We start from the raw sequence: 15,909 nt of genomic DNA on the forward strand, positions 1-15,909 counted from the left end.
ATTATGGATTTTGTGCTTTAGTGTCTTGCAGTTCTCGGTGGTATGCCCCGAGCTCCCAACATGATAGCTGCATATGGCGTTAATATCATGGCCTTCAGGATATGAGGTCTCTCTTGGTTTGGATTGAACTGGAGTCACAAGGTTCCTCTCAACTAGCATTGGGAGCAATTCTTCATATGTCATTGGGATTGGATTGATACGACAGAATGCCTTATGAGGTTTGGTCCCCAGATTAGCTAGATAAGATCCTTCAATGTTAATATCATCTCTTTCCTCATTGTCGGAATGACTAGTGCCTCCTATCTGGCCATTCTTGACTGCTCTTTCGATCATTTCTCCACACATGACAATGTCAGAAAAACTCTTAGTGGCAACCCCTATCATGTAGTCGATATATGGAGACTTCAATGTATTGATGAATAGAGTGATGAACTCTCTTTCAGTCATTGGTGGATGCACTTGAGATGCGACATCCCTCCATCATTGAGCATATTGTCGGAAACTCTCATAATTCTTCATCTTCATATTCTGAAGCATTGTTCGATCGGGGGCCATATCAATCATGTGCTTGTATTGGCCCAAAAAAGCACTAGCCAAATCCCTCCAGGAGCGGACTTGAGTATGACTCAGTTGATTATACCACCTAGAAGCGGGTCCAATCAAACTGGCTTGGAAGCAGTGGACCAACATCTGATCATTGTTTGTGTACCCAGTCATTCTTCGAACAAACATCGTGAGATGAACATTAGGGCAACTGATTCCACTGTACTGCTCAAAGTCAGGCCTCTTGAATTTGGGCGGGAGCACCAAGTCGGGAACTAGTACTAGTTCTGTTGTATCCATCCCGTTGTGAGAGGTTTGTCCTCTCATTCCCTGAAATGTCTCTCTGCACCACTGTTTCAAATTCTCTGGGATCTCGTTCTTGGCTCTTCTCGTCGCTTGGTGACTAGGAATCCTGTTGGACGAGATAAGTGGTTGTGAATTAGCCTGTGCCTTCACACATTCAACTGTTTCACGGGTCAAGGAAATTTTCTCTCTGCCTTTTCCTTGGTTAAGCTCAGCCATTTTTTGCTACCATTTGGCCAACTATGTCCTTTTGGTTTTGCAAGATACGATCCATGGTGGTCTTTTGCATCAGCTCCATTTTAACCTCCCACTCAGCTTGCATCTTTTGTAAACTCTCTTCTAGCTCTTTCTTCAGTTGTTCGAATTTTGCATCCATTCTCAGTACTGTGTAAATGCAGTTGCACAGTTAGAAGTGTTTCCTTAAAGTTTCCCGTAAGGTATGATTAAAGCATGTAACAATGCTTAAATGAATGTTGTGCAAAATGTAATGATGAAAATGCAGATAAAAATATTGATCCCAACAATGAATATTTTAGAACAATTTTCACCAGAAATAAAAGTTTTCACATTACAAGACAGTCCACTTTACAGACTTGACTTCTCTTAGATGTTGAATCTGAAATGGATCGCTGCTTCATCTTGAATCTTCATCCTTGAAAATGATGCCCCTCAAGCGTTTTGTAAACAGACTCTTTTAATGCTCCGGCGATGCTGAAGTCAGTGTGCCGCTCCTTGATAAATAGCGATGAAACGATCGTAGATAAAAATCGACTGCTGGATCACTCATCGGATCAGTGGCTCATCATTTTATTCTCGAACGTTGCACGATCGTCTTGAGCAAGTCTCCTTCTCGTACTCTGTGCATTTCTTTTTAGCCTTCGGTGCATGTCTGTGTACACGACTGCTTGGTTGAAAACTTTTATCTCTTCTTGTGAAAATTTTCTCTCGAATATCCCCTTACGGATCAACACTTTTGCATTATGATGATGCAATGCAATGCAATGCAAATGACAAAATGACACAAACAAAAGAGAAGAAATAAGTTAGTATACACAAACAAAAGAGAAAAATAAGTTAGTACATGTAAAATAATTGATACAAATAAAAATGTAATTCAGAGATGGATATAACACCTACCCCATCATGATATCTACCCAAACATGCTTTCAATTAAATAACAATCCTACCCGGACATGCTATTTACCCAAAATGATCTATTTTCCAGAAATTGGTCCTAACTGCATGGTATCTAGTTCGCATGCTTTATTCGGAAAAATATATTCTACAAATTTAAAAGGTTTAAGGTTTAGAATCGTTCCTCCTTCGTGTACACCTATTTTGGGTACCTACTGACGGACAAAGGTTCGGTACGACTATACCTAGGGTGATCGTTCGACGGTTCACTATATGCTTGGTTTCGGCTCTAACGGAGCAAAGTGACTCGAATTGTCCTCGATGTCGGTGTCCCCTTGGACTGCCAGACCCTCGATCCTCACCCATTACAGGTTTCAAACGGAACGAGTTCAATTCGAGGGGATTCACTGTCTTATACCCGTACGAGGAATAAATCCCTACGAAGGTATAAGGTATGTATCCCATGGGTTATTTGCTAAAACTCATACGAAGAATAAATTCTTACGAGAGTAAAGCATTCACCCCAACTAATTTGGATCGAAGCTCGTGTCTAGAGCTTATGTTATGCCAATGCGAGTGATGTGTGTGAGGAGGAACGTACCTACCTTTGACTCAAAACAGAAAAGAAAAACACGACAAAAAACTTGGACCGATCTTAAATAAAAAAAATCACATGTTAGTATGACAAATAAAAAATGAAGCAATTAAAACTTCAATAAACGGATCATAGATTAACTAAAGACTCGAACTCATAAATTCGACTACAACGACAATATGTAAGCGACCTACAGCTTGACTCTCTAAAAAAAAGTCCCCAGCAGAGTCGCCAAGCTGTCATAACCATTTTTTTGTAAAACAAATTAAATATTATTTTAAAAAACGATTATGACTTTTATTTTGAAAAATTGAGTATTTTGGATTAAATTGAATAGAGTCGCCATCGACCTTTGGGTTAGGTAGGTCGAATACCTAAAAACGTCTTTTTAAAAGAAATTTAAGAAAAATCATTTTTTAAGACTAAAATGGTCTACATTTACCAGAAATCAAATTTAACAGGTTCGGGAGTCGGTTACGTGTGGGGAAGGGTAAGCACCCCCACAACGCCCAAAAATGGTACTGTGTCGCTTACATGTTGTCGTAAAATAGTGGAAATTACAAATCGAATAATAAGTTAAAATATGATCTATTTATCGAACGTTGATTAATTTGCTTCGAATCAATTAATTAGAGAAAATTCTTTAATTCGAAAAGAAATCTCGAAATTAGCAATCCTCCATCGAGAAAGCTAACTCGACTATTTCTTATCAATAAAAGAATATTCCCTCGTTAATAAATATATGAATCGACTAAAAATGAAAATCGACTATTTGCACTCGCATTCAATGAAATAAATTGATAAAAAAGGATCGAATATACATCGTAGAATGAAAATTAATAACTTACATGAAATGAAATAAATTATTATTTAGAGACATTCATTGCAATGTTCGATTTAAAATGAAATGGATTAACAAAATAAAATCAAATTAATTTCAAGTTCACATTTGTTCGAATGTCATATCGGATTGTACCACTTCGATCAAGCGATACTTTCCATGCACGTTCTACAAATTTGTGTTCTCAAAATTATTTGAATTAGTTATGAAATGTTTAACCAAATACGAGAGATACATAAAGTGCTGACACAAAATAAATTAATATGAATATAAATCATGGAAGAAAAGCAAATATATGCATATATAAGGCACAAAGGTGGGCTCCACACGAAATACACATAAATACACTTAACAACACTTATATACATAAAAAATAAATAAATCCCGAATATCATTCAATTTGCAAATTAGAAATTTAATAGGAAAAATAAAGTAAATAAATCACCTTGCACATACAATTTATATACATATGGAAAACATAAATAAATAAATAAATAATTTAATCGATGTAAACATGATCTATGCGCTAATATAAATATATTTACACCAAGCAAGCATACACATTATAATTTAATATTAAGGCCTAAATGAACAAACATCAAACCTGGCAAATCAAAGTATGAAAAAGTAAAACTAACGGCAAGGAATAAAATAAACACATCACAAATTAATAAGTGAAATCAAACATTTAACTAAAAACAATTAACAGTGTAAAATGACTAAAATATAAGAATGAAAAGTTAAAGTTCGAAGTAAAATACCCAACATTTCAATTAAGGACTGAAATATAAGAAAATAAAATACTATGATACTAGCAGGAACTTACCCAAAGATAAAATAACAAAAAAACTTAAATGAAATAAACACAAACATGAAGGCCGAATCATAAATAAACCAAATGTAAAACAGTGACCATAATAATAACTTTACAAATACCATGACTAGATTCAAATGTCAACAAAAATACACAACACAAGCTACCAGTGACTAAAATGATTGATTTACAAATATTGCTGTCAAATTCGAACATAAAAAAAAACAACACATGATCAGTGACTAAAATGTAAGATACATAAATATCATATCCAAATTCGAACGTTCACAAAAAATAAGCAACACACAAAAACCCGTGACTAAATTGAAATGATTATAAATATTGAGACCAAAGTCACATATAACCAGAATAGCATAACAAGTAATAGCAGGACTAAAATGTAAGGAAGGAAAAATAAAGGCTCGAAATCAAATAATATATAACTTCATTATATGGCTTAATAATTATATTACAAAGCGCGGGGGACTAAACGTGTAGTTACCCCACAAGATAAAAACACGCTGAAGGTCCCTTGCTGAAACGGCGCCGTTTTTGATTGAATAATATGAGCCCAAGATCGGGCCTGCTTACCCATTCATCCCCATTTCTCATCTCTTATCCAAATAGAGAGGAGAGAGAGATTCAAAAATCTCTTAAACTCCTCTCATCGGAGAGAGGGACCCGGCTGAGCTTGCGGTAGCAAGCAGCGACGCACGGCTGCTGGCGCGGCGGCCGGAGGGACCAGGTGATCCCAAAAGCATCCCCTCACCCTCCTTTACCAGAAACCTAAACCATTTTCCTCTCAAAACCACCTAGCAACCCTAGATCCAAGATTATACCTCTCGAAAGCTTTGAACTCCGGCGACCACTTGGCTTTCCGGCACTCCTCCGATGAAGGTATTATCCTCTCCTACTCCTCTTTTTTCTTTCTTTTTTTTTTTGTTGTGGTTCCAATCCCCCCTCCTCTTTTCTTCGGTTTTTTTCTTCTTTATTGATGCATGTGTTGATATCTTCTAACTGATGGATGGTTGAGTTCGTAGGGAATGATATCCCTATACTCATGCTGTCATCTCTTGGATTTGAATAGATTTGCTTGGATTTTTCCAATTTTTAATTGATTTCTCTGCTATCTCACTGTTGAGGGTCACTGTGGATGACGGATGAACTGGAGAGATTGGCGGTGGCTCGAGAACTCACCAGCGGCGGCTCATTCGGCTCGGGAGTGACCGGTGAAGACCACGCAAGGCTGGGGAAGCTAAATAGCCAGAGGCGGCTGGCTGGCTTGCTGATGAGTTAGGTCGGCGGCTGTCATTAGGGGATTAGGGTTAAAACCCTAATTTGTTTTAGGGTTTGAAACCCTAATCTGTTTTAGGGTTTGAAACCCTAATCTGATGGGTTGGTGAGATAGGGTGAAACCCTAGCAATGTTGGGTCCTGTTTGGGCCGGTTGTAATGGGCTTTGGCCTGCAAAAAAAAATTGTAATAATAAATAATAATAAAATAATAAGATAACGATAATAATAATAATAATAATAAAATAACGAAAAAAAACCCGGACAAAAACGGGTGTCTACAGTAGGGTACGTGAAATTTTTTCCATCTACATCACTTGCGGAATATGACAAGCTAGGTAGAAAAGATGACATGAATCATGATGATCAATACGAATCTAAGAAGGATTGCATTAGTAACCATGACGATGAAAATGATGATCAAGATGACAACAAAATGATGGTAGTGATGATGACGAAATGATGATCAAGATGACAACAAAAATGATAGTCATGATGATGATGATGAGGATGATGAAAATGACAAAGAACCAAGAGCATAACTGAATGTCATTCATGTGAGGTGTTTCACATCCTTTTCTTTTTTATATTCTTTCATAGCAAGCTATTTCAGTTTATTTTTATTGACGAGGCCTTTAAAGCGCTCTCAAGTACACATATCATTACTTCAACTGCAATTAGACACCTCTTAAGCCATTAACGAAAACAAATGTTCACTAGTTTGAGATTATCAAAGATGAAAATTCCAATTTGTCCCCATCTAAGGAGAAAAAAGTAGAATTCTTAAGTCAAACATCTAGGGAAACTCAACCTAAAAATCCAAAGTACCCAATCAAGTAAATACTCAATAGCTCTTAGGATCTGATGAAAAATTAAATGGTTTGGTAGCTCCCCAAACATTGCACAAACCCAACCGAGAAATGCAGAAACTGAATGTGTTTAAATCTCGGAAATGGCAGCATGTTGGCCTTCCTGTGATGTTGTGTTTGTGCTTGCTTGCAAGCATCCCAACAGTTACAATCCTAAGCACCAACATCTTCTACACCCATTTTATGTTTAAAACCACCACTTCCAAGGCTGGTATCTACCAAGTCTGATTCGTCTTGCCTCATTCTCTTGGGAATCAAATGTTATGACCTTACAAGAGAAGAAGAGTAATCAAAGAAAATAGAGGAAGAGTAATCGAAGAAAATAGAGGAAATAGAGATTATAAAAGAGAAGATAAGGGATTCAAGAAAATTGAGATTTCATTCATTTCAATCATAAAGAAAATGCCTCAACAGTATATGATTTTATTTGTTTATAATGGTACTGAATCCATGGATTTGTCAGCTGTTGTCCTTGGCTAACAACCTCGACTTCATTGTTGATATTTGACTTCTCATTCTGGGCATGTTCACAATCCACCTGATCCATGTTAGTCCCCTTGTAATTATTTTTGGTCTCCACACGTGCAAGGTAAGTAAAATTTTTCAATTCTTCCAACACAATCACTAACCCTTGATTTCTTATTTTTCTTTTTTTTATCATCGAGTCTTACCTCTTCTACTCTTTTCGTGACAATACCCTCCCCACGAATGATCCTTGTCCCTAAGGATCAAAAGATGAGAATTATGTTAGAAGTACAATATAATTTACTACAGTGACGTTTTCCAGTCCTAATTTCATCCATTGCATCTGAATTCTTCTGCTCTCTACGTTTGTAAAGAACCATAGCACCATAGAACCTTTTTGCCAGTTTTGATCCCTTTCGAAGAGCAAGTGAGGTTTGATGTAAGACTATAATTTCAAGTAAACTTGCCCCCCGACCTTCAAATTTTTATAAATTTCCATTCTACTTTGTGCCTTCACACCCTATGCCTTTAACATTTGATTCATGTTTTCCTTGGGTTTAAGAATTAAGTGAACTATAGACTACCCACGATTTTTCCTTCTTATGGTTGAAGCTAACAACTACAATAGTTCATGATCTTTTATTCTTACTTCATCTCTGTTGTCTTCAATGTTGACTTCCCTTATACTGATGGCATTTCCCTCTCCTTAAGATGATCCTTGTGCTGGTGGTTGTCTTAAGTGCAATGAACCAACTAAACCATTCTCTGTAAGAGCAGATTTGTGTCTATATCTTTGTGTTTTTTCTTGGACAAACAGACAAGGCATCCATATGGAAAGCCCTTGGTTGATTACTCATTTTTCATAAGCTCGCATTGAAGATGATTTTCGTGATCACAACAGAAAATCCGGATACATAAGCTAGAAGAATTTTTGGTGAAAAGGTTGTTGCATATGCAACACTGTAATTTTTGAGGGGCATATCTATGAGAAGCTACCGTCATCATTAGGCTCATAGTGTTAAATGTGACATCCTCGATCAAAGATTTGGCAGTATTCAAAATTCTTCTTTCAAAGCCATAAGTTCCCAAAATTCGCAATATGGTAAGCTTAAAATCTCCGAATTCCTGGCCATCATTATCAAATAGGAGTTTTGACATAATATGGTAAGCTTAAAATCTCAATATAGTAAGCTTAAAATATCCAAATCGTTGTAAAGTATACTCTCTCTAGATTTTGCACCTAGCGTGTTATGTCGAAAAGCGACCATGTCATGCGAACTTCCTTGAGCTTGTTGGTGAGAGATTGGAACTTTGGTCTATTTAATGTGAATTCAACAACCATTTCTTCGTGTTCCTTCATACTATGCTCAATCATATCCTTCCCCAAACCAGTAGCTAGACAAAGTGATCCAGCAACCCTTGTAGCCTAAATTTTAGAGACAGAGTCACCATAGGTAAGTCAGCCCATAACACATTTGTGCCGGTAGTATGTGCATTTTATAAAGGTGTGACAAGACATAGATAAGCTAAAGCATTGTGCCTAATATGTTCTTGTTTCATGGTCACATTAGTGGAAATAATTTGGTCTTGTTGTACTTGTACAGCAGCATATGCTCGCAGTCTCATTTCTCCAACAGTTGGAAATCTAAGGAGCCAAAGTGTTCTATTTGGTACGCCCTTGAGAGTATTACACCAAGTGTTAAAGATTTCAGGATACATTTGATACAATTGGTTGAATCATGCAAAAATAAATTAATCTTCTGGAAGACCATAATTAGATCGCTTGTACTGACACGTTGGATCCAACACATCACTATTTTCCTGTACAGGTGCAGGCTACATGGAAAAAATTTCATTCCTTGCACCCTTGGTATAATTATTTAGGTTGATAAGGATTTGTACTCCATCCTCATTTATCATTTTGGCAATCACATTTGATGACCTGGCAGAGACATCTATAAAATGCTCGGCTTCAGACTGGATACGCTGTCTCCATTCAGTACCATCATTTGGACTCAAGGTATAGCAAAATATCTCAATATTATCTCTTTTTTGCATGCCAAATATTGATCCCATGAGGTGTGACAATGGGTGGTTGCCAAAGTCACTTCCGACCTTTAATCTCTCATTTCCACCATTGCTCTTGATACGAATTGGTCCAGGATGATTGAAAGGAAGAAGAGCAAAATGTGATGCAATCATGGAGTAATGAGCAACATATTTAAGGATTATATCAAGGGTAAGCATTGGATCAAAAGGACATGTTATGGCATGGAAAGGTTGTACACTAGAAAGAACTGACATAGTAATGTGCCTTCAGATAATTCCTTCAACATCAGTAAACATTTTAGTGTGTTCCTCCCAACTGCACACACACTGTAATGTATGTAGGAGGTTAAAAGTAGCTTTAGGAAAATCGGGTCGAAAAAGCAGTGACTGCTTATAACTTTCCATATAGTTTCCCTGTTGCTTATAGATTACTGCAAGGTTGTTGAATGGAGCAGACAACCTTGTTGTGACATCCAATGTAGCCTTACAGAAAGAAGCAGCATCAACCATGTTCCATTCCATATATATGTTCCCAGCTTGGTAAGTGCTTGGGAATGAGTAGGTTGCAAATTGAGACAGTGCTGGTAAAAGCATGCATCGATAGTTTTTTGAACCAACCCTGTTTCAGAGTTCGCCATCAATTATTTCCCATTTTGGCTTCCACATTTGCATCTTCAATATTCCTCAATTGATAATGGTCTACCCTCCATCCCGTATCATAATAAAGGGTGATTCTCTTTCTTAATGCATTTGGAATCTTCACTTGATTTTGAAGTTGATGTCCCTATTCAAAATTTAACTCAGCCCTCATAGTAGCCTTGTCATCTTCTGTGGTTTCTGCTGCAGCCGTGAATCAACCTTTATGGAACCGGTGATGGATGGGAATACAACATGATATACTCTTGCTGACATTTTATCGAACACTTGTGAAACATCACATGTTTCTTCTATTGTCAATGATAATATTTTTTAGGAGTGAAGAATAAGACTCACCAAGTGAAAGCTGGCCCATTTTTTCTCTCTATGAATTTGCTCAATTTCAGGGCTTAGTGGTTCTTAATCATTTGTCCTTCCTGTCAAGTCCCTTAGAATCTACTCCAAACAGCCCTTATTCCTTGCAATTCTTGTCTCTAGGTACTGATTTTGCTTCATCAATTTTTTTAAGTCTTTAATCTGTTTTTGAATCGCAAAAAGAGCAGAGGATTCAACCATTGCATTGTCAGGAGTTGTGGATCTGGATACCAATTTGTTATGACCCTGCCATAGAAGAAGAGTAATTGAAGAAAATAAAGGAAGAGTAATCGAAGAAAATAGGGAAAATGGAGATTAAAGAAGAGAATATAAGGGATTCAAGAAAACTGAGATTTCATTCATATCAATCATAAGGAAAATTCCTCAGCAGTACATGGTTTTATTTGTTTACAATAGTATTGAATTCATGGATTTGCCAGTTGTTGTCCTTGGCTAACAACCTCAATGTTCATTGCTGATATTAGACTTCTCATTTTGGGCATGTTCACAATCCACCTGATCCATGCTAGTCCCCTTGTAATTACTTTTGGTCTCCATACGTGCATGGTAAGTAAAATTTTCCAATTCTTCTGACACAATCCCTAACCCTTGATTTCTTATTTTTCCCCCTTTTATCATTGAGTCTCACCTCTTCTACTCCGTTCGTGACATCAAATCGCTGATTTGAAGACAAAAGTCGGAGTTCTTCTAGAGCAGCTTCGTGGTGCAAGTGCATAATCTAAAGCAATAGCGTCGTTTGCTAATCAACTTATACATATTGTTGTATCTTTGGACAAGTTTGCAGAATCCTTATCAGGTTCCTATTATAGCAGTTCTTCCGTTATGAACGAAGTTAGCGTTGTAGATGAAGACTTAAGTGACCATGGAGAAAGTGAAATCGAACAAGGATCAGATACTCATCCTTTTAACTCAGGTGAGATTCATAACTACGCTCCATTGAAACTGAATAGGCTGATTGGGAAGAAAAACTTCCTTAGGGTGAAAGCAATTAGTCCATTTATAAGACTCACTTGTGCCAGCATGTCCTCAAATGTAGATCGCTTTATGGATTATAAGATCTATAGGATGTACCCTGATGACTGGGACGTTGCTCAAAAGATCATAACCAGTGGTTGTGATCCATTGCCAAGAAGACGATGCTTCTTGAAAACACCTCCAGGTTTCACTAAGCCACTCCCCATAAACTCATCCCTTTGGTCTCAACCAACCTACGTCAACATTTTATGGAGTCGTTATAAGTGCTAAAATTACTCCTGTCTTGTTTCGAATGAAAATTAAGCAGACGAGGCTTCTCCAAATGTTCAAACTGCTTCAATCTTTCGAAAAGAATATGGGTAATCTCAACGAATGAATCAACTTTAGCTGAATTCACCATAGATGAAGTTCTGAGATTGAAACCAGGAGAGATCAGGATAGGACACGATTTCAGCCCCACAACCAGCACATTTGATGCACTAATGAAGGAAAGGATGTAACAATTGCATCGGCTACCTTGAACTTAGGGGCTCCCTTTAATGAAGTGATTGCACTCATAGGCCTCTTACCCCCTCTACTTATCAATCGGCTCAAGACTGCCATTCTTCGATAACACACTCGATATCATACACTCTACCCTATTTTTGGATGGATGGATCAGATTAGATCTTCAGTTTGTCCTTTTCGATTTATATCGTGTTCTTCGACCACAAGGACTTTTTTGGGTGGATAGATTCTTCTGCAAAAGAGATGATTTGAAGATCTATTTGGATGAATTTTCCAGGCTGCTACAAAAAGTTACTGTGGAAAATTGTTCCAAAGACCGTTAGATTGGAGGGCGAGCTTTACTTCTCTGCTGTATTGGAAAACCACTTAGAAGCTAAATTCAGTTAAAGTCAAAGATTAAATTTTTGCTTCTTCTTTCTTCTGATAATCTGCAAATCTCAGCCTTTTGTATCTTATAATAGGTACAGAATAAAACCAGGAAAATCAGATGTTGGATTCATAATAACATGACATGTTATGTAAGAAACAGGGAACATGAGTGGATGAATAAGCTACAAACCTAAGATGTAATTTTTTCTTTTCTATAACTTTGCAAATAAGTTATAATTTAATCGGTTTGTTTATCCATTTATAATAAAAAATCACTTTATCTCCATGTGACCAAGCATATTGCGTGGCACCAACGCCATTTATCAAAAGCAAGCACCTGGAAGTCGAACTCCATTCACATAGATGGTTTCTCTAGAACATACCACAAGCTGTTGTTTATTATCTCACAATCATAAACAACTGTAATGCATCCATCTACTTTTGTCTTAATCAAGCAAATATCCATTCATTGACAATTATAATCCATGCACCGCGTTTTCCTTCCACTTCCTTTTTCTTCACGGATCGTGTTTGGTACGCCATTTTTTCCCTTTAATTGTTATTCTATTCTTGTTAATGTTAAATCAATGGTTAAACATATCAAATTTATTTTAATTAAAGAAAGTAAGCGTTTTGCAGTGGGATTAAAGTGTCCCACCACTTAAACTCAAAGATTAGACTCGTGTCATGTCCCGTTTGGGCAAAACAGCTACTCATCTCCGTTTTTTTTGCTGTCCCTTTCTTTATCTGGGTCTTCCCCGTCTCATAAACCTTGAACCAAAGTCTAACAAAAAAAAAAAGCTCTCGAAGTCCTAAAGCAATGGCTAATCTTTTCTTGTTCATTGCTAGATCTTTCTTCAAGCTAAGTTCTTTCAGCGCCTTGCTTCTGTTTTTGTTCTCATTCTCAATTTTCACCTCAACAGGTTTGTAGAATCTTCCTCTTTCTTTGTTTAAAATGTTTGGGAAGTTGGAATATTTCTTTCCTGTATGGTGTTTTGAATCTTTAATGAATGTGGTAAATGGGGTTTCTTTAATCATGTGAAATCTCTTTCTTCTATGGTTTTTGAGTCTATTTTGCATGTTTATGGAAATGGGTTTTGTCTGGGATTTAGCTCTGTATATCATATTTCCATATTAAGCTATGGGTTTTCTATCAAAACCTTGTCTTTTCCTCTTGTTCAGAGAGGTTTGCTTTGTCAGCTTGTGATAATGATATTCTTTAGCTAGGAGGGTTTAGGGAAAGATCAGCAGTTAATGATGAGATTGAGTAATTGATAGTCTAAATATCAACTTTCGGACTTGTTTTTGCTATTTCTGTCTGGTGATGATCTGATACTGGTTTCTTTGCTTCGTTTCCTAGTGTATATCTTTATCCTAATGGATGGTTTAGGTATTGGAAATGTATATATATGTGTTGTAATTCTCCCTTTTAACTCATTTTCAGAAGATGGAAATATCACAATCAAATGGGATATCATGAGTTGGACCGCTGATGGCTATGTTGTAAGTGTTCTTCCATCTCTTATTACTTATGCATGCATAGCTTTGTGTATGCAAGAAGTTAGAATTTGATGATTTAACTATCTAGTGTGGGAAGGTTGAACCCTATAAGGCTATAATTGCTTGGTTCGGGTGACGAATGATTTGCTAAACCGAAAATCATTCAATAGGGAGAACTAAAATCTAGGCTTTGTTTAAGATTTGACAATGACGAAACGATGGTTTGGAGAATAGGTATCATTTTGGCTCAAGTATGTTTCATCTCTTGTCCGTTGGCTGAAAATTGTGATTAAATTCTCGGTATAATGAGCAGGCGGTTGTCACAATCTATAACTTCCAGCAATACCGGCATATCCAAGCACCAGGGTGGACATTAGGTTGGAAAAGGGCTAAGAAGGAGGTGATTTGGAGCATGATGGGAGGGCAAACAACCGAACAAGGGGATTGTTCTAAATTCAAAGGGAATGTTCCACATTGCTGTAAGAAGGATCCAACAGTTGTGGATCTATTGCCAGGAACGCCTTACAATCAGCAGACTGCAAACTGCTGTAAAGGGGGAGTGCTAAACTCGTGGGTGCAAGATCCAGCCACTGCAGCTAGCTCATTCCAGGTGAGTGTTGGTCAGGCCGGAACCACAAATAAGACGGTTAGAGTTCCTAGGAACTTCACTCTGAAGGCACAAGGGCCCGGTTATACATGTGGACCAGCAAAAATTGTTAAACCCAGTAAATTTGTTACCGCAGACAAAAGAAGAGTCACGCAAGCTTTGAGTAAGTTATTTGATTCAGATCTAGAATGCTATGTAGTTATTCATTTTCTTTCATATAGAATGCTAGATGGTTGTAATCGACACTGCTTCATGACAGTGACATGGAATGTTACATGCACGTATTCGCAATTTCTAGCTCAGAAAACACCTAGTTGTTGTGTGTCTCTCTCATCCTTCTATAACGAAACCATAGTACCTTGCCCTCATAGTGCTTGCGGCTGTCAAAATGCTTCTCAGCCGGGGAGCTGTGTAGAGTAAGTTCATTCTGCCAAAAAGATGATAATTATTGCTTGGAGTATGTTTGTGTTGGAGATGATTGTCATCTCGATTCTTTATTGCTTCCTTGAGCTTTTTGTTTTTAATGTGCAGTCCGAAAGCTCCGCATATAGCATCGGTTGTTCCAGGGAAGAATAACTTGGCTCCTTTGGTCCAATGTACAAGCCATATGTGTCCGGTCCGAATTCATTGGCATGTTAAGCTTAACTACAAGGAGTACTGGCGAGTTAAGGTCACGATTACTAATTTCAATTACAATATGAATTATACTCGGTGGAACTTAGTTGTGCAGCACCCCAACTTCAACAATCTCACTCAGATTTTCAGCTTCAACTACAAGTCTTTAACTCCATATACAGCGATAAGTAAGTTCATTCGATCTTCGCCACTTTTTTCTTTTCTTATGTTTTGTGCTTTTTGCATCTTATCTTGTCACGAGTGAAACGATCGTTTACATAGAATTCTGCTCTGCTCAATGTCTTTTTGTGGTAATACATAGCTGCAACTCTTATATGTAAACAGGAAACACAATAATTTTGAAAGGTGATTAGAGAGTAACTTTTGTTTACTCTACAGATGATACAAGCCGGTCCGCTTGGTAACGTGCAGTCAGAGCTACTTTTCCGTAAGGATAAAGGAACTTTTACATTCGAGAAGGGTTGGGCTTTCCCGAGAAGGATCTACTTCAATGGCGATAATTGTGTTATGCCACCTCCCGACTCGTATCCTTGGTTGCCTAACGCCAGTTCCCACCGGCCTGTCTCCGCACTTGGTCTGTTGACTACTCTTGTGGCTGCAATTGCATTTTTATTCGGATACGCATGATGTCCTAGCGTTTTTTAAGCCGGAAATTTTTGACATAATCGATCCTCCTCTAGAACGCAAGGTGAGAAGTTCCTGGTTGTGTTGCCGTTCAAGCTAGTGAATGTGGGGTGGTTCTGCGGTGCGGCGCCTAAAAAACGGCTAATATACGGCGTGACCGGTTAAACAAGTGACCGGTTAAAATTTAGACCGGTTATGTTATATTATTTAACCGGAAATATTATAAAGTACAATAACATACTAGGTAGCGCTTATATAATGTAATAGGTAGCGCTTATATTTACCTATTTTATAAGTAAACCGGTATATTTATACCGATAGCATTGCAAATTTACCTATTACATTATATTATATTGAAAGTGTCCATACTTTTTATAAAAAGGATCGATACTTTAACAGTGTTTCATGTTTTCTACCTACAATATTAATTTAATAATTTTATTTGCACAAAAAATTATTTGATTGTTTTGATATTTTATAAAATAATATTTAGAATTTTTAATTTAATAATAATATATATCGTAACGTAAAAAATAAATCATTAGACGCCTATAATTACTAAATTAATATCTTAAAACTCACTCAAAAGATAACCTTAAATTAATGTTTTTCACAGTGAAAAAAGTATGGACACTTTTATAAAAAGGATAGACACTTTACAATATAACCACTACCTATTACATTATATAAACGATACCTATTACATTATATAAGGGCTACCTATTACATCATATGTTTACCTATTATATTGAAAG

The 15,909-nt window shown here is 37.0% G+C and overlaps 1 protein-coding gene and 1 pseudogene across 2 annotated transcripts; one reads left to right on the forward strand and one right to left on the reverse strand.

The window, feature by feature from the left end:
- Nucleotides 1-8,047: 8,047 nt before the first annotated feature.
- On the reverse strand, nucleotides 8,048-9,414 carry LOC120146450 (annotated as a pseudogene).
- Nucleotides 9,415-12,521: 3,107 nt separating this feature from the next.
- LOC120146430 (COBRA-like protein 1) lies at nucleotides 12,522-15,083 on the forward strand. Of its 2 annotated transcripts, none has more exons than XM_039159991.1 (6): nucleotides 12,522-12,710; nucleotides 13,232-13,290; nucleotides 13,601-14,057; nucleotides 14,154-14,310; nucleotides 14,426-14,697; nucleotides 14,909-15,083. In XM_039159991.1, the coding sequence occupies exons 1-6, from the start codon at nucleotides 12,608-12,610 to the stop codon at nucleotides 14,932-14,934; spliced, it is 1,074 nt and encodes a 357-aa protein (XP_039015922.1). In that variant the 5' UTR covers nucleotides 12,522-12,607; the 3' UTR covers nucleotides 14,935-15,083. The 2 variants fall into 2 exon arrangements, with proteins under 2 accessions (XP_039015922.1, XP_039015921.1); XM_039159990.1 differs by lacking the exon at nucleotides 14,909-15,083 and adding an exon at nucleotides 14,855-14,898.
- Nucleotides 15,084-15,909: the final 826 nt, after the last annotated feature.

The sequence above is a fragment of the Hibiscus syriacus genome, unplaced genomic scaffold (assembly GCF_006381635.1).
Source record: "Hibiscus syriacus cultivar Baekdansim isolate YM2019G1 unplaced genomic scaffold, ASM638163v2 tig00110926_pilon, whole genome shotgun sequence".
Taxonomy (NCBI): Eukaryota; Viridiplantae; Streptophyta; class Magnoliopsida; order Malvales; family Malvaceae; genus Hibiscus; species Hibiscus syriacus.